Raw genomic sequence first — 25,546 nt, forward strand, 5'->3', positions numbered from 1 at the left:
CCAGCTCTTGGAAATAGTGCTGAGGCCCTATCAAAGGTTCTGCACTATCAGCTACCTTTCACCCTTGGCTCTTTCTCTGCCCAATTTACTCATTGTGACAGTTTCTAACACCACTTGTATGACAAAGCAGCTTCTACAACACTCTTTTTTAAATCTAAAATCTAAATATGCACATGCTATTTCTTCTGACACTCATACTTTCATTCTTATTCACACCTTAAAAAGTGTAGAGGAAAAAAATCCATAACATAGTGGACTTCTCCATGAAAGAGAGAGAGTTCTTTAAAAAGAAATGACTTAGCTGTATTATCAGAGTCCTTTATGGTTTGTTAATAAGAAGATTAAAATTATTGTAATCTCAGTTGTGATTCACATGGAAAAATTATAACTTACAAATATTTATAATAAATATATATATATTTAAATGGCATTTTTGTCCGACAGATGAAAAGGAGTGCTAAAGAAGACTATCGTACAATACAAAAATCATGCAGAAAGAATCATAATGGAAAGACTCATTTACTGCAAATAGCAATGGATCAGGCCCATAGAAAATTCCTAATAAAACAGAAATGATACAAGAAATACCTTAAGGAAAACTGAATATAGCATTTACAGTTCCCTTTTAGTAAGACATCTATCCCTTGGTTGCATTAGGGGGACGGAAAAACAACTTGGTTTTCCTTTTATATGAACTTTCAAGGACATTTTTGAAGTTATTCTGCATTTCATTGCACTACATTAAAATACTTCCAGGAGTTATAATTCTGAAAGGAAAAACTATGACCCAACTAGTGTGTCAGCTACCTGCATCTTGAGAAGCAATACAGATGGGACACACTCTCCACTGGGCTGCTACATCTTCCCCTCATGCAGAAAGGTGGGAGGAAGCAGAAAGGGGCAGGTAGATGGTGGACCCTTGGCTCCACTCCCCAACACACTCATTAGCATAGTTTTACCAAGGCACTAGGAAACATATACTGCACTGCGTATAGACCTGATGCATTTTACTCTTTCTCCAGAGCAGAGGGTAAGTGAGGGGGAGATTGGGACTTAAACAACATGCTGCCCCTTCCTCTTACACAATTGAGCCCTAAAGTTGCACTGGAATATGGGGTGGTAAAAACCTGTACTGTAACTGTTGGTTTTCAATATGTTTATTCCACTCAGATGTGCACACACCCAGACAAAACCAGCCAACTTTTGCAGTACCCGTTGGAGGAGGGGGCGCTTGTGCCCTGGAGCGCTTAGCCCATCCCCTGGCTATTTAAGGGCAATGCCACCCCAACCACCTCAGGTCCTTTGCACTGAACGCCAAGAGTAGGCACTCCTGTGCAGAAGGGATGGAAGGTAAGTCATGGAATACATGTCTGCACCCATCAAAGAACAACAGTTATAGCACGTCAGTAACCATTTTTCTTCCTTGAGTGGTTGCAGACATGTATTCCACTCAGGTAACTCACAAGCAGAACTCATAGGAGGTGGGGCTCAGCCTACTTAAACAATGACTGCAGAAGTGCCTTCCCAAAGTTTGCATCTGACCTAGATGCAGCGGTAACAGTATAGTGCTTGGTAAAAAATATGTACAGAAGAACAAGTAGCAGCCCTGCAAATTTCCAGTATTGAAGCATCACTGAGGAATGTTATCGATTTTGCTTGGGCCCTCATTGAATGAGCCCATAATCTCTACAGAGGTATAGTCTGAGTTATTTCATATGCTGTTGTGATGCAAGAAGTTATCCACCTGGAAATCGTCTGTGCAGAGACCACCTGACCCTTCATTCAATCCATATAGCAGACAAAAATTTGAGGCGATACCCGAAAAGGCTCAGTCTTCCCTAGGTAAAATGCCGAGCACCATCTCACATCCAACGAATGTCTAGCGAACAAGGGCCAGTAAACAGGGAGTTTGAGAGGGAGACCCCCTGGTGAAGAAAATCCAAGCACTATTTCTTGGGGTGAGTGTGCTTGTTTGCCTCTGATTTTTCTTCTGGCTTGCTTAAAATTCAGTGTGGTCTGTTGGGGATTGTGTGTTTGGGGACTGTGTGGGAGCAGGGACCAGAGGTTCACTAACTGCTAGCTGAGAGTGCACTAGCAAGGCTCTAGCCTCCTGTGCTTTGATCCTTGATCACCTCCACAAATATTGATTCAATCCATCCACCACACAAGGGACTGCAGGACACATGGCAACACATGCACTAGGCCAGAGGGTCTCAAACTGCGGTCTGCGAACCCCTGGGGGTCCACGGGGTTACTGCAGGGAGTCTGCAAGTCATGTCTGGGGCCGCCAGTCCTGCTGATCAACTCCTCCCCCTCCCTGTTCAGCGGCATGCAAGAGGTGCTGGGAGAGAGGGGGAGGAGCGGGGACGGGGCATACTTGGGGTAGGGGACAGAAAGAGGCAGGGAAGAGGAGGGGCAGGATTGGGGGTGGGAAGATGTGGGGTTGGGCCTTGGGGGAAAGGGTGGAGTGTGGGCGGGATCTGGGGCTGAGTATGGTTTGAGCACTCCCGGGGAAAATTAGAAGCCATCTTGGGGCAAAACAATGACCTACAATATGTCTTTTAATATCAGATGAAAATATGTTTGGTGTAAAATATAAAAAATAGACAGTCTACTGCAGCCATATCCACAAGGCTGTGATCTCATAAAATGTCTTAAACAAAGCAGACTCTTTCGGTTCATGTAGTGGAGATTATAAAAGAATAGCTCAACCTTGTTTATTTGTTTTATCCCAAATGGTGTTTGAGAGTCAATGGGCGACTTTTTCTGATCTAGTACCAAACAGATACCTCACTATGTTACTGGGGTGGGTTGGGGGTGGGGGTGGGGTACTTTTGATTCTCTTTGCATCAGAATTTTTAGAAATAGTTATTACAAAAAATAATTGTTACTGTATAATTTTCTCCCTACTGCAAGATGACTTTAATGACACAGCAAACAGTAAGGTGTTTGTGGTACTGAAATAATTCAAGTCTTTTATAAATACTTCAGTTTAGCTTTTACTTTCAGAACAATAACCTGATTTATAAGCTCCAGCTGATTCAATATTTACTCATTTAAAAAAAATATTTTACAGGCTTGGGAACTTGAGATTACAAGCTGACAACAGGCGTCCCCCCTAAATTTATTAGTTTCTTGTTGAAAGCTGGGCAAGAAAGATATGCACAAGGTCATAATGCAAAGTATACTGTATAAGGAAAAGCCCTTGGAAAGTAACTTTTTTTGTTTAATGAAATCGTACTAAAGAGAACATGTAGCACAGATAAACTAAGTGAAAGCCTTATTTCATGCATACAGCTTCACACGACTGAACAATAATGTTTTACAGTCTGTTGTGAGAAAATGTATGGACTTGGAAAATATACTGTATTTGGAACAGGAAGCAAGCACAGAACTCATACTTTTTTTTTTAAAATAAAAAAAAAGAGCTAACCCTAATACAAAGCTACTGAACTGATCTTCCCAGCTCCACCAGAGTCCAATTGCCTTTATTACATACACCTTAATACAGTAGATAATACACAAAATCCCTCGATTCCCAAAGCAGCTTTACAAGCAGAAAACCCCACAGATTCCTCTTTTGAAAAACAAAATATAGAAAAAACAATACCATTAGTGCCACAGTTCTGGTTTGGTCGATTTTCTTCCAACTTCTAACAATTTTATGACCTTTTAAATAATAGACAACTGTTCAGAGTTACCACTAAAATATATTGACCTGTTAAACTAACTCAGTATGCACAGCTTCCGACTCTGCATTGCCAGTATCAATGAGTTCACAGTCATTTCAGACTTGAATTTAACTTGACAGCAGTTTATGGAATGCTGAAACTCCAGTGAGAACTGGCATAACCTATCAGAGTATCTACTACAATCATGTTGGTAAGTTACTTGAGGAGAATTAAAAAAAAGCTACATTTTTTATTTGTTGGTTGAACGTCATGACATGACAACTACAAGTGATCTAATAGTTGCTTCTGTCCATTGTAGTCTCAATATATATTGCGGTTGACAGGAAGTGCAGAGACTCAAGTACAGAGTAAGGGCATAACACTCAGCTAAATGTAAAGGTAATTAAAGGGCACAGCACTCTCATCTAAAGGTAATTAAATACTATAAGTCACCAGAAAACAAACAACAATATACAATAGCTAGTACCAATTGAAGAGAGTGAATACAGTGAAAGTCATTTTCATCTCTGTCTCTCTTTATAAAAAGAGCAACTCCCTATTTCAAGGTTAGTAAAACATATACATCATCATGTCATATTAATTTTTAAAGAGCTGATGTACACAAAAACCATTATGATAGACACTCTCTTGATCTAACAAATTACCTTACTGACCGAGGAAAGCCCTGGGATGGACTATTCCCCTGTTAAGTAATGGCCTGTGCAGATCAGGTTTATGGTGTTATGTACAGACACACAGTCCCACTTCATAGCAGATGTAGGAGAATTTCAACTTACATTCTCTTTATTTACCCTGGTGTTATCATTCATTTCCATACTTTGGTGTGTTCAGTTGAAAACTGATCTGGAGGAGTCTCACTGCCATGTATTTACTATATCCCAAGGCAAGATTCCCATGCACATGCTTTGTTACATCTCTCATTTATATAGCAGCAGCCCTGGAGGTAGAGATACATATCTTTTGCTTTGAACTCAGTGAACCTTGTATCTTTCTAATGAAATAAGACGTTGGCAGCATTCTACTTATTAATTCTACTGAATATAGGACATCTACAATGTCATTTATTCACAAAGTTTACACATATACACACCCAGACACACACAATTTTCTTATGCTTGAAAACAATCAGATAACATATTTTGATTCTGTTAATTCAGAAATATCCACAAACCAATAATTTAATTAATAAACTCTACTCTTACCATATCAAAATTGCTGAAACACCTACATTTAATCAGTCAACCAAAATTTCTGCTAATTGTTCCAGTCGAGCATGAAATTTGTTGGCAATTCTGTTCAACCCAAATCCTATATTTCCAGCCAAGCAATTTTTGTAGCAATTATATAGTATGTGTGCAAAATAAACGTTATGAGGCAGCGGGATACCTTTTGATAAACAATCTGAACACAAATAGACATTTAGAACTGAAAGTAAATTCACAGATCTTATAGACTATATAGTTAACATGAAGCAGCTTTATGGGGCTATTAATATTAAAATATTAGGGACTGATTCTCATTTACACCAGCCTATTACTCCCTCTTTTCAGGTATCTCTACACTGTCACTCAAAGGTAAATAAATAATCAGGCCCTAGCTCTCTGAATTTCAAAAGTGTGTTCTCTGCAGGCTTAGAAATTGGATAAATAATAGAACATTATAGATTATAAAATTGTAAGTTCATTTTCCAAAGTTAGGTGCATGAACTTTACCAAGACATGTACCAGTTTTCAGACAAGCAGGTTTTTAACAAAAATCAAAATCACAATGATATTGTCCTATTTATAAAGTGATACAGGGTAAAAAGGGTGAATTAGGCAACTTTTTCCAGGCAGACATTCACTATAAATAGATTTCTCATATGCCAAAAAAGGGAAATAATATTTTAAAATTTGAAATATTGTTGACCTGATTGCAGGCTACAGGCTTCACTTTTTCCACTTTGTGTTTAACAGAAGTGGTACATGGGATACAAGGCATCATAACTCTGTGACCAGCATGCACAGGATCTAGATTAATTCTCTGCTTTGAGCAATAGACTCAGTACTTTCATATATGTCTAGATATAAATCTAAAGAGAGCAGAAAAACATTTGTGCCAGTTTAAGGTCATTAGGTCTTAGCAGTGTTATATTACTGTACTTTTAGACACATCAAATCCTGCATCTTGGCAAGGGCTTTGACTAGATGACCCCTGCAGTCCCTTCTAACCCTGTGGCTCTATGATTCTATGATTGTACATGACCACCGTACCTGGAAATAAATACAGTGTGAAACCTATTAAATTTAATTTTAAGACAAACACTTCTTATGATTTTTCTCTTGTATAGAAAAATATAAAGTACATTGTATGAGGGAGGAGTTCTTAGAGGGATTAAATTGTTCTCTTCCTAGGTGAGTGCTCTACTATAATAAAAGAATGATCTTATATATTTACTTTTTATATAGCATCCTTCATAGACCATATGACAAAAGGCTATTCAGAGAGAATCAGTCATTAGCTAAAGCGAAAAGAAAAGTTTTAAAGCAAGATTTAAAATAAAGTGACTCAGTAGTCTGGGAGACAGAAAGTTTTCCACATAAATGAGGCAGCACAATTGAAAGGGTGACTTCTAGCCATGCAGTTTTACAGGAAAAAGAGAGAAAACAAAGACTGGATGAACAGAGTGAGTGGGCAGGGGAGTAGGCACAGCATGTTAGAGGTCAAAGTGTCCAACAAATCAGTGTAAGTGCGGTAAAGCTGAAAGGCAATTCTGAATTGGATTTGGATATGGTAGAAAGCCAGAAAAAAGTGAGAGAATAAGCTGATATAGTTTCCTTTTTCTTGTGGCAGGAGTGTCATCTGACCACATTATTCTGGAACCCAGAAGTTTAGAGTGCATGGATTTAGAAGGACTACAAAATATGGTAGTACAATAGACAAGACAAGGAATAATTAAGGCATGAATCAGGATTTTAGAAGGAAAAAAGATCAGGGTTAAGACTATTACATCATGGTCCAGAGAGGACACTAAGCTGATTTACAGTCAAAGGTGGTGTCATAGGGAAAAACAAAGTTCAGGGACAAAGATGACTCCACAGTTGTGACCTTGCAAGAAAAATGTGGGTATGAGACAAGGAAAACGTTAGCAGAAATAGTGCCGCTGGGTAAAGAGAGAATTTGAAATATTTAATAGTAGAAAAACATGGTGTAGCCAGGACTGTCAAGAGAGAGAAAAAATGAGGGGAAATGGAAAATTTAGAAAGGAAGTGTACAGAAAGGAGAATTAGAAGTCATTTACATATAAATTGTCCAAGGTAGAAACTAGCTATGAATCATCCTAGAAGGAGACAAGCAAAGGGCCTGATTCTCAATTACATTAAGGCCATTTTACCCAAATCTGGCAGGGTAAAGGGGCCTTAAAATGGGAGTAAACAATATTTACTTAAGGTCACTCTACGCTGCCAAAGCAGTACAATGTTGTGTAAGCACAGAAGACAATGAGGAACACGATGTTCAACGACAGAGCAATGGGGCAATCCAAAGTGGATGGAGACAAGAAGAAATAATCCTCCTCCTGGAATGAAAGTGAACTGACTAGAGAAAGAAGATTCAAACTATGAGAGGAGAGTTTTGGAAACACCAGCTGCTTCATCAAAATAAAGTGTAATGCTGATAAAGCATGCTACCAGCTTAATTTTGTACAAAATAATCAAGTATGCTTAGGTTGTGCTTTTTAAAATTGCTCATTAAATTATTCAAATTAAACAAGAAAGTAAACCCAGTTTAACTGGATTTGTTTGCAAAGCCAGTTAAAAAAAACCCCAACACTTTATTGGCAAGGGGAAACAATAAATAGCCTATTAGAATAAACTTCAATTATCAAAAATCACAAAGCCCAACTACTGGATCTTATTGTACTTTAGCAAATCACCCTTATTTCTTAATAGTCATTTATAGCAAAATTACAGTCACTGGACTGGAGGCAAGGATTCTAACTTTCCCATTGAACTAAATGGGAAACATTTTGATCTTTGCCTTAGACCTACAATGACTCTTTGAAATTAAAAACCATTCAATGTACTGTAAATGCTTCTAACTGCTGAATAAAGGAAATAAGACTAGATGTTCTTTTAATTCTATAATTCTTGAGCCCCCCTTAACTTGACAGAAGTAATTAAATGTGTACATGGAAATCTGAAGTGCCTACAAGGGGTTCAGTTAGTTACTAAGGGTGGGATCTACAAAGGGACTTCAGCATTGCAACGCTGAGCACAACAGGGCCTAGAAAAATCAGTATTGTTCCTGTGATACACAAAGCCAAGTTAGGCACTTAGGCTCCCGAAAAAAATAAATGTGGAGAGATAGGCACCTAGGAATATAATCCATGAAAGCCAGCATTCTAGGAGAGAAGCTGCATAAGGTAGCCAGTAGGAGATGCCAGCCAGAGGAGTGTGTGCTAAGCCCACCCCTCTCATGGAGATAGGTGCCTAGGTCCAGGCTGCAGGAAGATGCCTAGCTCTGCTTAGCAATCCATGTATGGAGCCCAGCCACCTGGAGTCAGATGGCTTAGATGCCGAAGCTGCTTCTTGTGGCAATGAGTTAGGCACCTGCCTCACTCTATGCAGCAGCAGTGGTTGAGGCGGCACCCACCTTATAACTTATGTCCCAGTACTTAGAGCACTTGGCTGTGATGTGGGAGACCCAGGTTCAATTCCCGCCCCCTCTCTGCCAGAGGGGGAGAAAACATTTGAATAGGTGTCTCCCACTTCTCAGGAGAGTGCTCTAACCCTGTTGAAGCTGTTCCACTGTGGATAAATAATGAAAGAGTGATTGGAGCATGAGGTCTGGACTCAGCGCCTCCCAGGCAGTGCCCTAATCACTAGACTACACAGTCATCCTCTCTCCCTCCTTCTGTTCTAACAAGTGTTTAATTATTTATCCAAAGTCAAACAGTCATTGCAGGCACCACCACCACCTGCTTTGGATGGATTTTGAATGGGACCCAATCCAGTAGGCAACCTCTGAGCATGTCTGCCAGATCGGGCCCCACATGTGACTTAGGCGGCCGAATGCCTGTCTTCCCCGGGTTTATGAATCACTCTGGGGCTTAGGCAAGAGATAGGCATCCGGATGCCCAAAGGGAGGCAGCAGTGCACATGATAAAAGGCTGAGACTTAAGTGCCTAGGGAACTTTTACTTTGAAAACGTCAGTGCTGAGGGAAGTTAGTTTCCTTCGGGGTTTGGTCTGAGTTTGGTGGATTGCAGTGGAGCCAAAACTGTGACTTAGGCGCCTAAGTACATTTATGGATCTGGGCCTAAGTGGCTACTGGAAATTCAACAAGTCTATTGGATGTGACTAAGAAGATTACCGCACATTTATATAAAATAATATTAAATAAGGAGCATTGATTTGGCAAAAAACGATGTCCAGTTTATGAAGGGCAGAAACCAGATGTATATTTTTATTATAATGGGGCCAAATCCTTACTCAGCTCTTACTCAGGCAATGATCCTTTTTCCTTTGGCCTACAGTGGTATGGCAGTTTAGGGACCAATTTATTATTATTGTATATGGTTTGTTTAGAATAGAGCTCACGGTGTGCTAAGTGCCTCGAGGCAGATATGAAGCTCACAATCTAAGGACAGAGCTTAGGAGGAATGGGAAACAACATATATAATTTAACTTAATTTACATGTCAGCTAGAACCACTGTAAGCAGCATGGTGGAAGTGGGCCCTCAAAATGGACTTGTACGTGGAAGGAGCAGAGGCCTGGCAAATGAGTTCAGAATCTAAAGAGTCCCTAAATGGTTTAGGGATTGTAATGGAAGTAAAAGGATGGATCTTGGATTGAGTGAGGAGCAAGAAGCAACAGGATTTGGAAATGGCCTGGCTGTGTGGAGTAAAGAAGTTATAGGAGTCAAAAATAACCCTCAGACTGTGGAGTTGAGTGATGGGAAGGATGATATTGTTGTTAACATTGACAGTTAAGGGGAATGGGAGGGAAGATAAGTAGTCTGGTTTTGGCTATGTTAAGTTTAAGGGGATGATGAGACATCCAAAAGGAAATGCCAGAGAGACAGGCCAAGATGACAGACTGGATGAAAGGAAATATATCAGTGTTGTAGAGGTAGATTTTCTGAATCATCAGCACAGAGGTGGCAGTTGAAGGTGCATGAATAGATGAGACAACCTAGAGATAGGGTGTAAAGTGGACAGAGCAGTGGCCAATGATAAAGCCCTGGAAAACCCCCATAAGCTGTGAGAGACAGAAGGAAGAAGATACTGAGTAAATGGACATAGAGGATGATGGACAGTATCAGAGAAGTACACTGACGATGTTGAGGAGGAGATAATGATAAACAGAGTCAAAAACAGCAGAAAAATGATGAGGATTAAGCATGTCCATCAAAGTTGGTTTTTCAGTACTTTGTACTCAGCTATTGCAAATGCAGGTGGTTGTAAAAAAGGCACAAGGATGATCAAAGTCCATGGAATTCTATTTTTGCTATTTGAACCAGTTATTTATTTTAAATACGGAGACTGGTCAAACAGTACCAAAAGTCTCAAATTATAAGACATATTTTTGCAAATTCTAGATAAAAATGACAATCTTGCAAAATAAAACCTTACAATGGAGCAGCTGCTTGGCATATTTTTAAATGCAATTTGCACAAAAAGATAGGATCTAATGAAATGTCACTATATCACACTGGAAGTACTGTGTATACATGCAGATGTATTGACACTGTACTCGATCATCAATATTAATGCACAGTACTCATGTAAATTCACATCATGTAAGCTAGATAATATTAATGAGCCGTATTCTTACTGTGCAATTTGAGTGGGAGACCTGCAGTACTGTATGTAATGGTTCCACTGACATTATATTGTGCCCAAAGGACCAACGGATCAATACAATGTCATTGGAAGCGCTAGAGTTATTACAGTGTCAATAAAAGAATAGACACTGTGTCATTGACTTTATATCTGGTCCAAAGCACCCATGAATCAGACACAATGTCAATGGAAGGTTGGGGCAGGGGTTGCAATGAAAACATCTCACAGTTATCGACATTATAATTGGAGCTCTTAGTATGTCAATGTAAGTGCCATTACAACATTTGGGGGGGGGAAGTTACTGTATATTTTTTTCATTTTTATTTTATATAATTAATTAAAACTTTAGAAGTAAACATCTAACATTAATTGCTATATTTTCTTCTATGACATCTTTTATTTAGCAACTAATGGAGGTATATAATTAAAGGAACACAATGTGCATTAATAGCATAGTAATATTAAAATAATGTTGGGAATTTAACTTAATCCAACAAAAACGGAACTGTGGCTGCTGATCTATTTTTATTGTGCCCTTTTGTATTTAAGTATTGCAGTGCAGCTATCCATATACTTATCTAAATCCCCTTATAACTTAATAGAAAGCTGGGAATCAAGAACAGAGTGGCAGCTGTAACTTTTATTACCTTGCTTTGTAAGTTCAAGATAGACCTATAATGTAATTTTAATATCCCTCTTTCTTACACAGTAGATGCATGGGCCAATCAATAAATTGCATCATTTTCATTTAATCTTCAGTACCACATTGTTTTAGTAGAGACTACAGTGTACTGTAATGCTAGGAAAACTTTGAATAGTCTCCATTCTGTGAGTGTGTGTGTGTGTGTTTGTGTATATATATCAGACAACATAAAACTCACAGTGAGTACGAAAACAATTACCAGAACATGCTTAGAGTAGGAGAAAAAAAAACCTGTAAAAACATAACTGAAGTATTTCAGCTTCCACCTCCATTAGTTGCTAAATAAAAGATGTCATGGAAGAAAACATAGCCATTAATGTTAAATGTTTACTTCTAAAGTTTTAATTAAATCAGCAGTATGAAAACAGTCAAAGTTAGGAATCCCCACCTTCCACCCACTCTTTACTCACCCTAAAAAAGAACAGAGCTTAAAGGTTCTCAAACAGAATTACACAAACTTCAAAATGTCAATTAACTTGAAACTACAGCACAGGGATCTGAGTCTTAAGTCTCAGTAACTGGAAGCTTCTTCCGTTTCAAGACAAGGGAAAAGTGTAAGGCTGCTGAAGGTGGGGGCACTGAGTGCTGCAATGTTTGGTCACAAAATAGCAAAGCTTCTTGGCAAGGACAGTGAATTTTTATGTATTACATATTCAAAGTACCCAAATTATGTTAGCAAGAACAATTACTATTGCCTCCTATCTAGTAGTAGGAGAGAGCACCTCAATTTGATAAGTGCTCAATAGATGATTTTTTCATATTATCCACTCCTCCAAGAACCTTAGAGGTCTGACAGACTGTTTTTAATCTTCCATTGAAGGAGGCTATTTAGAAAAGCAAGACAAGCTTTAAATTTAAGAGGAACTGCCAATAATTCTGGAAAAATTTCAGTTATCCCACCTCACTCCCAAGTTTCACCATAAATAAGATAAAGTAATAACCGTGAACATAATATTGTAAATAAACATAAAGAAATACAGGAAATATAATCTACCAAAAAGGCACCCTTGATTATATATTCATTATTATCCTCACGTTATTCTCTCTCTATTTTCAGGTGAAATTTCCAGAATCCATTTCATGCATTATTGCACTATTCCAACACTGCATTGCCTTGCATATTATGATTTCTCTTTCAGTGTATTGCATTTACAATAAAAGGATGTAATAATATAGCTATTGACCACAAATGAAAACGTTCTATATATTGTGTCCTTTAAACCTCACAAATAAAACAATATTGAAATTCAACTCACAGCATTTTGGGTTTTTTTGTTTTTTACAGTAATCTCTGTTAATTAAGATAGATGTGAACTGTTAACTAGAGAGCGCTGTGTACTCTAAGGACTAAACATAAGGGTTTGTTCCTCATTTATACCTGTATCTTAAATTCCTTCGGCACTCATCCATCAAGAAAGGGCTGCCAGGTGAACTGATTGTCACTCTAGGCTAGGCTAATAGTTTCTCCAGTGGCTTTTGTTACAACACATGTCATACTGTTAAAACTATGCTCCTTGAAAATGGCATAACATATGTAGCTGAGACTTGTCAGCTCCAGGTAATCAGACTCCGCTTGGTTTCAGAAGCAGATGCAGATGAGACTAGCAATATAAATATGCAAATCACAATGGTCCCTTGTCAGCACCACTGTTCCTACCTTTAATGACCCTCGTAGAAAGTCTGTTTGCTCAGCTCCTACTTCCAGTGCTACATCGACAGAAGCAAAGGGGCGGCTGGCCATCTGCTGTCGCTCCCGCATAAGTTGCTGATGGGGGAAAAATGATGTTTTAACAAAGCATTTTAAAAAATAATGTAAAAGTATTCATCTGTTTTACTTTACATCCAATTACAATGTAACAATATAGGTAGCATGCATGTAGCCACATCTATAATGTTAAAGATAGAAATTATTACATTATCACCACACAACATTTATTTGAGGGCTAAAACGAGAGAGCATTTGTTGTCTACAAACGGTCTTTCCCCCCTCAAGTCAACTGAAATGTACTCCAAATAACTGCCCGTGTTCCTGGCAACTCAAAATAACATAGGTGTTTCTCTAAGTTGGGAGCAAATATGTCAAATGGGAGGAAAAGATAGCTATTTGAAGTCTAACTTCATTGATAAATCAGAGAATGAACACCTGCCAAGAACAAGTCCATTCAGCCTTCAAATTCCCCATGCTTTTGTACTGAAGCCAGACAGAGTTATTAGTGTCAGTGCTTACAATTATATATAGCAGCTCTTCTCCAATTATTTAAACATGAAGAATACAGTGTTGGTATTGGGGAGCTTGTGCCAACATGCTGAAAAACTCAGTTATGCTCATATAGTTCCTTGTGCACATGCCAGTGAGCACATAAGTCTCAACCAATACCACAAAGCTAATTTATATTTCTTCCTCAACCTGTAATTATAATACTCATTAAACCATGATGAATAAAAATGATGACCAGAACAAGATATTACAACTTTTACTTCTCTGGTTCTGTGTGACTAATAAAAGCTCTATTAAATATTTAAAGTTGTGCAATTAAAGCTGGGTTCTCCTTCAAATGAAGACGATGTGACAGCATCTAGAAAAAGCAAAATGCTTGCAAAAATGCTTAATGAGAAAAGATCTAGGTTCCATTTTCTTGGGGTTTTTTTCTCTAGTATTTCCTTGCATAGCTTAAAATATTAGATATTGGCCTTTGAATGTAAATGCTGTCAGCACTGTGACATACTGTTCATAAAATTCCCTTTGAGATAATAAAGGGTATACAATCAAATACCTGAAGGCAGCTTATTATTTAATGCTCTTGATTTAATGCCCGTTAGAATGCTGCAAAGTACATTCATAACATTTCTCATGCATTTTTGTTCTCTATTTGTATTTTAATTTTTTCTCATAAATATAAAATACCATTGTTGACATTAAAATGAAAATAATGCGACTGTCACATGGCTGATAACCAGTATGATCCTAAGTTCTTATCATGTCTATGTGCATTGCACCTTGTAGGAAGCATTTGCAGAATTGGGCCCCTCATTTGTCATGTCCTTTGAATAACTGATAGGTCTGTGGGCAAAACTACATACTGTATATTCAGACTGAACAAAAGCATATTTTGAATATTTAGATTATTAAAAACAAACAAATAATTCATTTAAAAAGAACTCAGAAAGCTCTCAGTCAATAATTACTATTAATCAATATTGTGTATTCAAAGATTTTACAGCCAGAAAGGATGAATATGATCTTTTAATCTGCTCTCCAGCATAACAGAGACCATAGAATTTTACTTAGTAAAACTATTAAATTACTGGGTGCTAAGTTCACCATCTCTATTTCCTTTCTCTGTTTTCTCATAAAACACCACTACACAGGGCCTACAGCCATTGCAGTTTTACAAGTGATGTCACTGGAACCAGGATCGGGCCCATAATATAATCTGAAGAAAGTTAATGTCTTTATAAAAACACATACAAAAGTATAATTGTAACATATACCTTGATATCACACCTGACCCCATTAAAAAAAAAACCACACACACACAAAACCAAACCAAACCAGCATAACTCTCTTCTCAAATGTTTAAAGGCTGATTGATTGTGGGAAGTCAACCGACAAATTTCTAAATCCCTCAAATATCACTCCTTTTACTGCCTGACTTATCAGTGCAGCCAGAAATCACCTAATCAGGTTGCTTTTTCAGCTCAAACTTCCCTGGTATGGGAAAGAAAATTCTGAGGACAATCATAACTAACTTTAAGAGTTTGTGTCCAGAGATGATATATGGATTCAATTAGTAATTTTATAACCAAAAAGGATTATTTTTAAAAAAAATTTTTATTTAGGCAAAGTTACAATAAAATGTTAACATATACATCATACATTATTTATTCAGGATCAGATTATTACTAAATGAACGATTATTTTTTGAAGTACAAAATGAAACAAAGGTTCTCAGATACAAAATAACATTTGCTGATATCTAAGCAGCAACATTATTATTATTATCTAAGTCAGCAAACTTATTATTATTTGTCATTTCTACTATGCCCCCATGGGTGTGACTGGCATGTTACAAACAATAGGTCCCTGCCCCAAAGAGCGTAAAGTGTGCATTTACTAGAGTACAGATAAGAATGCCAAAGTGCAGAAGGATATGGAAAGCAAGGGGATTTCAACGCTAAAAGATCATGGGATATGATTTGTTGTACACACAGCTTTTTAAAAATATATTAATATATTGTCACTTCACAGTAAGTCAGTCAAAAGGGCAGCAGGGTGGCGAGAAGATGAACCTAAAAGGACACTAAGAGACGTGAGCCTTCAGGAAGGATATGAAGGAGGAGAGGGAGGGAAGAAAGTGCCAACCTCATTCTGGCTATGTGGTTAGTACAAGTCAGTATTGGACTCTTTATTCACCTCAGGCTGTGTGGAGTATGTTCCCTAGTCCATCACTGTTATGATATTGTTGGGGGGAGAAGTTATGTAACATTTTTTAACATATTGTGACAGGGTCAGGCCAGATGGCTACAGAAGAGTGACAGGAAGCAGACATATTAGCCCCAGGTTAAGTAGGTCCCTTTTCCCTGGGTAAGGTAACGGGGAAGGTTCCAGAACAATCAGGAACTTTCTGGAAACAATTAAGGCAGACAGGCTGATTAGAACACCTGCAGCCAATCAAGAAGCTGCTAGAATCAATTAAGGCAGGCTAATCAGGGAACCTGGGTTTAAAAAGGAGCTCACTTCAGTTTGTGGCATGCATGCAAGGAGCTGGGAGCAAGAGGTGCAAGAAGCTGAGAGTGAGAAGGCGTACTACTGGAAGACTGAGAAGTACAAGCATTATCAGACATCAGGAGGAAGGTCCTGTGGTGAGCATAAAGAAGGTGTTGGGAGGAGGCCATGGGGAAGTAGCCCAGGGAGTTGTAGCTGTCATGCAGCTGTTACAGGAGCCACTGTAGACAGCTGCAATCCACAGGGCCCTGGGCTGGAACCTGGAGTAGGGGGCGGGCCCGGGTTCCCCCCCATCCCTTCATCCCCCCCAACTCCCTACTTGATACCGGAGGAGTTGAACTGGACTGTGGGTTCCACCAGAGGGGAAGGTCTCTGGTGGCCTGTTCCCCGATCCACTAGGTTGATCAGCAGAGACTGCGGGGATTGTTCTTCTTTCCTTTCCCCACGCTGGCCAGTGATGAGGCTGAGTGAATGGCAGATTTGAGCCATGAAAGTGGCCAAACTGAGAACTGCCGTGAACCTCTGAGGCGAGCAAATCCACCAATAAGCGCAGGACCCACCAAGGCAGAGGAGCAACTTTGTCACAATCTGCATGCAATATAGAAGAGGACCAAAACTTTAGAAAGTGCCTCAACTTTTGAGATATCGCAAGGGACCTGATTTTCATGAACTGCTGAGCAACCATCCTTTGACAATCAGCCTCCTTGATATGTCTCAAGGTGATCAAGCAAAAACTGAAGCACCCTAAAACATGAGTCATTTTTTTTAAAATCCTGGCACGGATATTTAAGTTGACTACTGATTTCCTTTTCCAGTAATTCCTTGGGACAAATGAAAGATAAGGAACAAAGTTATACATTTATCATAACATGGTAAATTAGTGTCATACCACAAGAACGCATTTTAGTGCAAGAGTCATCCAGTGTCATTTGTTTGACTCAAAAAAGCTGTTCCATCAGGTTGTTCAAGATGTCTTATGAAATAAAGCTCAGCCAACCAAAATTGCTACGCACATTATTTTAAGTTTATTTGAAAACATTATAACAAACAGCTATATTCCTACTGACTCAAAATAACTAACAGAATTTACTAAGAAACAACACAGAATTCATCTTTTAGTCTTCAAATATGAGCTCAAATAACAGACTCAAATATTAAATATAATTTTCTAGATTTATCTGATCATGTCAACCAAAAAAGCATCAAACCCATGATCAGAGTACAGCATAAAATTCTTATTAAGCAACAGAAACCAATTCTGCCTCTTTATCTGCTTCCTCTTAATCCATCCTGTGCTGTGTTTTTATCACTGATTCTGGAAGTCCCAGAATCTTGTGACATGACCTCAGCTAGGATTCAGCCCATTGGTTAACAGTTCATATTAGCTGTGGTTGCCTGTTTGGATATGAGTGAGGCCATTCAAGGATACAAGCCTTCATTTATATGTCAAAATCTGCCTCTTAATTAACATGATGGTTTGTTAATATACATTACTCCTTCAAATGACTGTTTTGAAGTCACAAAAAACTGTATTCTAATTCGCAGTTTGGTGGATTTTTGTGTGTGATATTTTAATCCTCCTTCTAAAGAGATGGCCAAATCCTAAAGTCATAAATTAATTCTCATGGAAACAAAACATTTGTTGACTTTGATGTTCATAAGAGTTTCAACTAAGGTCTTGTCTAAACACAAAAATTGTACCATTTTAACTATACTGGTATAGTCAAAATGGTACAATCCCCTAGGGTGGATGTAGTTGTGCCCAGTGTTTATATATTTATAATTTTATTCCCATATTAAAAGAAAAAGCCACATTGCTAGAAGGCAACTTTATGGTTGGGTAGCTTCTGAGGCCTTATCCACTCAGTTCCCAAGAACTCAGCCCAACTTCGAATTCATCACTGAGGTTTCTTTATTGCCATACAGTCAAACTACACTTAAGTTCATCAGGCTCAAGTGTAGGGGGTGGGTATAGGGCATACCACACATCCAAAATTACAAAGAAACCCTCTTCCTTTATATACACATCACATAGCATTTACTATTAATTGGGCTTAACCAATCCCTGTACAGCATGCTCAGTCCTCACACTGTTGTGAGAGAACTGGATTTGACATAACTCGCAGCCATCTTGTGCTCTTAGCCCCCATAAACTGGAAGCGAGGACACCTATAGAAATCATTTGGCCTTGCTTAGGCAGACAGAACAAAAACAGCTGGAAGTTGCAGTTTTACTGAATAAAAAAACAAAGTGGAAGGTCAGATTCATGAAAAGAGGGGGAAATGTAAAAAACTGACCTTAATTCTGGTTGTTTGTATTTGTAAGTTTTTTTTGCTGAAGCTGCTTTGCTAATAAAAAAAATTGTTATTGGCTGTTGCTAGGGAAATTGTTAGCCTATTTGGGGCTACTGTAAGTTATGTACTTTGTTTAAAAAAAAAAATCTATAAAAAGTTTAGTTAAAAAGTGTGCTTTGGAACAGCCCGAGGAAGCTTTTCTTTGGGCAAGGATCTGGCACCAAAACATCCCCAGCAGCTGGATGGAAGGAGGGCCTCCAGAAGTCTAGCTGCTGATTCCTTGAAACCATCTCAGACTTCAGGTAAATATAAATGTTTTGGAATATTCTGAATTTACTGTGACAACATACATGTGTGTGTGTGCTTAAGACCTAATAAAAAGTTGTTTTTGGTAAAAGCACTCTTGCTTGAACCCATAATTTATCAAACAAAAAAGCAGTGTCCCCATTAATTTATTCCTTTCATTGCCTAAAAAAAGCCCCAACAGTTAAGTTACGACCACTTTGGTTTCTAAAAACCTTAGGTAACAGCATTACTAACCCTTTACCTTGTCTTTATGTTTCTGACTTATCAATTGTTATCTTGTCCATTGTAGATAGTTCCCTGTGTATTCCTTCTTATCTTAGCTATTACAGACATTCTGTCTCTTAGCTTATGGACCCATTTACCTATCTTAAATAGCACAGACATTCTGTTTTCAGCCCGCTGATCTATTTACCTCCTTAATTCTGACTCCCAAGAAATGGGGCCTCACCTTATGTCCAATTATTCATGTCCAGCCAGGTCTGACCTACACTTTAGACCAGTATAATTGTCAACACTAGGGGTTGTACCAGTATTAACATTTTGGTAAATATCATACACCTAACCAAAATAGTTATATCAGTACAAAAACTGTGCAAATCGGGCAGTAAGGAAGACAAGCCCTTGAGCTGAGGTGCCAGAAAAGGGGAGTATAACTGATTTACACAGAATATTGCATGAGCATCCCCTGCTTCCCCCATTAGACATTTTTCTTTGAAGGGATGTGTGTGCTCAGCTGTCAGACTTACCAGCATTTGAGGGACACATACACCCTGTCGACTCCTCTACTCCTCCAGATCGAGTAGGGGGAGTCGACAGCAGAGCATCTCCCATCTACATCGCGTAGTGTGCGCCCCACGGTAAGTAGGTCTAAGTTACGTCGATTTGAGTTATGCTTTTCACGTAACTCAAATTGCGTAGCTTAGATCGAATTTCCCCTGTCATGTAGACAAGGCCTAACTCTTTGCTGAACCACAGGCCAGAGTTTTATTTTTTCAGGACTTCTAAAAAAAGCATTACACAGAGTTAAATGCTTGAGGCTATCATGTATAAGACGCTGATAAATGGATGCATATAGTGCCCAGTAAATTTCAAAGGAAGGATACCGTATGCTTTCTTAGTACCACAAACATTTAATACATACTCAATACATTGTAAATCGTGTTAAACACTGTAAATGTTATTTGGAATACTCTGAGTAACTTTTAAACCAAAGTTACTAGACAGTAAATCTACCACTGTTACTCATGTAGACTTCCCTCTTTTGTTTCCGTTACAAACATTCAAATATACGGTTTCAGCATAACATTTTCTATACTTTAGCGCACACATCAAAACACATTCCCCTCTGATCTTCTGTCAAAGATGATATTTCAGTCTTGACAGTGTGACCATGGCATGTAGTATGGACTCTTCAGAGCTTGAGAACCGGCAGTGTCTCTGGGGGATGGGGGGAAGCGGAGGGGTGGGGGGGCTGAGAGAGAGAGAGAGAGAATCTGATTGCCTTCTATGATGAGATAAGTGGCTCTGTAGACATGGGGAAAGCGATGGACATGATATAGTTTCACTTTAGCAAAGCTTTTGATACGGTCTCCCACAGTATTCTTGGGAAAAGTATGGATTCTAAAGTAGTATGGATTGGATGCATGGACTATAAGGTGGCTAGAAAGCTGGCTAGATCATTGTGCTCAATGGGTAGTGATCAATGGCTTGATGTCTAGTTGGCAGAGCGCCCCAGGGATCGGTCCTGGGGCTGATTTTGTTCAACATCTTCATTAATGATCTGGATGATGGGATGGATTGCACCCTCAGCAAGTCCGCAGATGACACTAAGCTAAGGGGAGAGGTAGATATGTTGGAGGATAGGGATAGGGTCCGGGTCCAGAGTGATCTAGACATATTGGAGGATTGGGCCAAAAAAAATCTGATGAGGTTCAACAAGGACAAGTGAAGAGTCCTGCACAGAAGAATTCCATGCACTGCTACAGGCTGGGGACCAACTCGCTAAGCGGCATTTCTGCAGAAAAGGACCTGGGGATTACAGTGGACGAGAAGCTGGATATGAGTGAACAGTGTGCCCTTGTTGCCAAGAAGGCTAACGGCATATTGGGCTGCATTAGTAGGAGCACTGCCAGCAGATCGAGGAAAGTGATTATTCAGCACTGGTGAGGCCACATCTGGAGTACTGTGACCAGGTTTAGGCCCCCAACTACAAAAAGGATGTGGACAAATTGGAAAGAGTCCAACGGAGGGCAATGAAAATGATCAGGGAGCCTGGGCACAAGACTTACGAGGAGAGACTGAGGGAACTGGGCTTATTTACTCTGCAGAAGAGAAGAGTAAGGGGGGATTTGATAGCAGCCTTCAACTACCTGAAGGGGGGAGCGGTGTTCCAAAGAGGATGGAGCTAGGCTGTTCTCAGTGGTGGCAGATGACAGAACAAGAAGTAATGGTCTCAAGTTGCAGTGGGGGAGATCTAGGTTGGATATTAGGAAACACTATTTCACTAGGAGGGTGGTGAAGCACTGGAATGGGTTACCTAGGCTGGTGGTGGAATCTCCATCCTTAGAGGTTTTTAAGGCCTGGCTTGACAAAGCCCTGGCTGGGATGATTTAGTTGGGGTTGGTCCTGCTTTGAGCAGGGGGTTGGACTAGCTGACCTCCTGCAGTCTCTTCCAACCCTAATCTTCTATGATTCTGTGATGAAGGAGGGTCTCCACAGCTAGCAATATTCCAGTCCTTGGGTTAAGAGCTGACTGGTCCTCTCAGTTGCTGGTGAAACAGAATTCTGCAGCCTGTATCCAAAATGGTACAAGGACTGGGATCAGCATGTAAAATATCAATTTCCTGGATCTCCATAGGGCTCTCACATCTTCTCCCCATAAGCCCAGCTAAATCAGAAAAGAATTCACAAATCCTCACCCCACTAAGTGCTGCCTCATTTTCTCTTTTTATCAGAGACAGAATCCCAGTTTAGAGCTGCTACATGCATGCAAATTCCACAGGCTTTGTAGTCACTTGGGGTGACAAATGCTTTCCTACAGCTCTTCTACTAGGGCTACAAAACAAACTGCAGTCGACTAAATATTACCTAATGGACAGCTTCCTTAGTAAATAAAGCTGGAATACCGTTCACCCGTACCCAGCCCTCACTGCACCCACATTTCTTGGTCCAGCTGCTGAGTCCACAGGCTGTTTTTAACTCCTCTATTTATAACCTTCCCCTCACCCCCGCTCTTTGATTGGCACAGCTTTCAGAAGGTAACTACAGGTATGACCTGCCGGATGATTTGCTCACAATGAAAACTTCCTATACAGCCTCAAAATAGCTACTGAGCATGTCTAGTAACTATCATACCCTGTTCTGGAAGTTCCTGGGTCTTTCTGACTGAGTTACCCTGCACTCTGCATACATGCAGAGACAGAATACCTCACTAAGATCCATGTCTGATGTCTCCTTCCCTTCCCCTCCCCTGGACAAACAAAGCCTAATGCTGCAGTATAAAGTATGTGGGTTACAAATGCTCTAATTAAAAAAACCTTCTAACTCAGTGTTTAAAGCTCCCAGTAAGGTGCAGAAGGAGAAAGAGCAGAGGGTCAGTGGTTGTAGGAAGGGAGATCTTTCATGGTTTAAAATCATTTTGTGCATAGTAAAGATCACTAACTCCTGTCATGTACCTAGATCCTTTATAAAGGAAAATCCCAATGATAGACAATGAGATTATTGTACTGAGAATGATAGCCAGGTCTGGGGAAAGAGTAGAGCAAGGTGAGAAGATGCTAACACACTGATGCTCAGGTGTGGCTCTAGAGTCACATGTAGCTCTCATACAGTCCACAGATCTGAGAGCAACTTCTCTGAAAGAAATCGACCGACAAGAAATGCAGGAAGCCCTCCAAGAATTTCCTCCAAACAATGGGAGGGAGAAAAGTGGAGAAACACTTTTTTACTTCCCTCCCAGCAGCCAAGAGAGACGAAAAACACACCTCTCACCATGGGGAAGAGATATGGTTCAATACAGATGCCCTTGCTCAGGTGGAAAACATACTGGGAAGTGGAACTGCACTGGTTTTGCTTCTGGAGGGCCCCCTATGCCCCAAGGAGACAGAGCAGGATTTTCCAATTAATAAAATAAACTCTAACCTTCTTCGGTAATCATGGACATTTACTTCAAGAAATAAAAATCTGTTGTATCATACTCCTATGGAGTGCTAGGAGATTTTAAAATGTTCTTTTTCACTAGTTAAAAATCATATTCAGAAATCAGCATGCTTTTAAATATTCACTTTAAACAATCAAAGAATTACAGATTGTTTCATTGACAAAATAACTGTGGATTGCTATTTGCATTGAGCAGTTTGTCTAACTACCAACACAGTCGATTTGAACTTTTACAATCACTTTAAATCTCAGTAAGTCCCAAATCCAGCGGCAAGATGAGTTAATTACTTATTTGTATTATTTTGTGGAAACTACACAGTGACTACAATGAATGGTAATTAACTCATATTCTACTATCATAGTGTTTCTTGGTAACTGTATAATTAAACATTCTCACTAATGAAGAACATTAAGATGTTTATATAGTGTAAAAAACAGGTCACAAAGTTCTTATTACTTCAAACGCTATGTAATTTCAGAAGAGTTTCCAAAAACAACCATTTCTAGCACAATCAAGGCGTGATTCAATAAAATACAAATTACATCTCCCATCCCTTTGGTGGATAGATACTATGTTACTATAGCCCATGTTTATTTTCCTACAGCTTGAGGTTTGGTATAAAGGTTTCCCAAATATCTTTGATATAGTGTCTGTTTCTCAACCTATAACAACTGTAAATGACAAGATATTTAGCAAAGTACAAAGTTTATTTTTAGAGCTGATCAAAAAAAACTCTGACAGAACAACTTTCCATCAGAACATACAATTTTTTGAAATCTATATGTTGCAATAGGTTCCTGTGCAACAAAATTTAATAGGAAAAAGTGAAAATGATTCATTTTAGATTTTCTCTTTTTGTTTCAATATGCTAAAATGTTTTGCTTTGATAATGCTGAAACGTCTAGGTAAAAATGTTTCTCATTTTGATTCATTTTGAATTTTGTATTATATAAAAAATTTTAATTGTAATATATTTCATATTAGCTGGTATTATAATCTTTCTATATTATCAAAACATTTTGATAGTCCCAAATTGAAATTTTTATGAATTTTCATTTTGTAGGAAATTTCAAAATTTTCACTTTTTGTTCATATTCAAAATATTGTTTTTAAGTGTTGGAAGTTCACATGGAACAGCAATTCTATTTTCGGACCAGCACTTTTCTTTCCACTATTTTTCAGTACAAATGTTATGGAAAACTATTCAGATGACTTTAATAAGGTACAACACATTTTCTGGACTGAGACAGGTGTAAATTGTCTTGGTTGCACATTAACTGACATTCTTCAAGGGTCACAAGATTTTGAAACTGTAAACTCCGACACCACTCTTAATACTACAATCAGAGTTGGAAATCATGTGCAGGAAGCTTCTGACAACTGAGAGTGGGTTTTTAGGGTGGAGGGCTTGTCTTGAGGTTCAAGGAAGTTTTGGAAACATGTAGACTAACTGCATACACTCAAATACTATGTCGACAGGTTCTGTATAAGAATCTAGCTGACAGACAAATAGACAACACATGCCGCATATTATAGAACTGTTCTGCATCTTGGAGAAGGTACCTGTTCTCAGGGGAATAGGAGGGTTTGGTAGCTAGGACAATGGATTTGAGGAACTTTATGCTGATGGGTGGTCTGTGAGGCTTTTGGCAGGTTAATTGGGATGGGTGTGTCTTTTCTCGAGTATGCAAGAACGTTATAGCAGATGAGTGTGGGGCTCAAATGTGAAGATAATTCTCTGGGCTGTGTGTGTGTGTGTGTGTGTGTGTGTGTGTGTGTATGTGTGAGAGAGAGAAATGGCTCAAATGAGGAGAATCAGGTAGGGGGATTCATCATGGGAGGCCAGGTAGGTGGAGCTTTGATATCTGGAGCATCTGGCTGTAGGAGAGTTTTACCCTGAGCAGTTAGGAGGCAGGACGTCATCAGCAACTTGTTCTAGAAGGTGAGGGAAGGTATGGCAGCTGGAGGGGACTTGGTGTTGGGGGTAGTTCTTACAAGTGGGGAATAATGCCCATATCTTACTTCTACACCTTCTGTCATTTATGCTCACTCATGACCAATCTCCTAATCCTCTGCAGTTACAACCTGGCCTCCTCTCCTTCCTAATTTAGGGCAGTGAGGCCCCCGCCATTTCTGTGCTGGGACCTTACATGTCACCTACCCCCTCCTGACTGAATTACATGCCACTGGGTTGCTACATCCTCGACTCCACTGCATGTCAGCATCCTGTATACGTAGTTTTATGTGGAGTTTGTAGGGGTGCACAAAGTTCCATCAGAGTCTGCTGCACCTGAGTTGCATAAGGAGATGGATCCTCCCATGGGTAGGGACATCAAGCCGCTACGAGAAAGCACAGTAGGAAAGGATTCATCTGACCAACCAGCTGATTATATTGCATGAGGGCTTATAAAGACACATGCACAGCCCTAGAAAATTATATTTTTGGTAAGCCAGGAGGTCTGGTCATTCTCGGTACATTCGTTCTCAGATTGTTACATTCAAACAACACATGGGCTACATGGCTACACAGCTGACCTGACCTATCGCGAAGATTAAATGCATTTTATTTAGGAGCATAGTTTAATTCTCTTTAAAAACTGTTAAATTCTTATTCCCAGACTAAGTGAATCACACATAGCAGTACTTCAGTGTAGCATTGACCATTTGTTTAATTACTTTTAATTTGCACAGAACAAAGATTGCTTTCTCTATAGGCTCTGGTGATGTAATTATGGGTGTTACAATCCTCTTTAAATTAAATTAGCTACTTAGGTGGCAGGGGAGCTGAGCAGCTTCTCATATGTGCATAGAATAGCATACTGGACTCGATGAACTTCCAAAG

General features: G+C 39.2%; 1 protein-coding gene across 1 annotated transcript in view; it reads right to left on the bottom strand.

Annotated features, from left to right (window-relative positions):
• The window catches only part of ATRNL1 (attractin like 1), a 990,764-nt gene that overhangs the window by 180,715 nt on the left and 784,503 nt on the right, over positions 1–25,546 (bottom strand). Inside the window, exon 28 of the mRNA XM_074959279.1 lies at positions 12,877–12,984. Coding sequence (XP_074815380.1) covers positions 12,877–12,984 — 108 coding nt within the window. The remainder of the gene's footprint in view (positions 1–12,876; positions 12,985–25,546) is intronic.

This window comes from Natator depressus, chromosome 7 (assembly GCF_965152275.1).
Source record: "Natator depressus isolate rNatDep1 chromosome 7, rNatDep2.hap1, whole genome shotgun sequence".
NCBI classification, from domain to species: Eukaryota; Metazoa; Chordata; order Testudines; family Cheloniidae; genus Natator; species Natator depressus.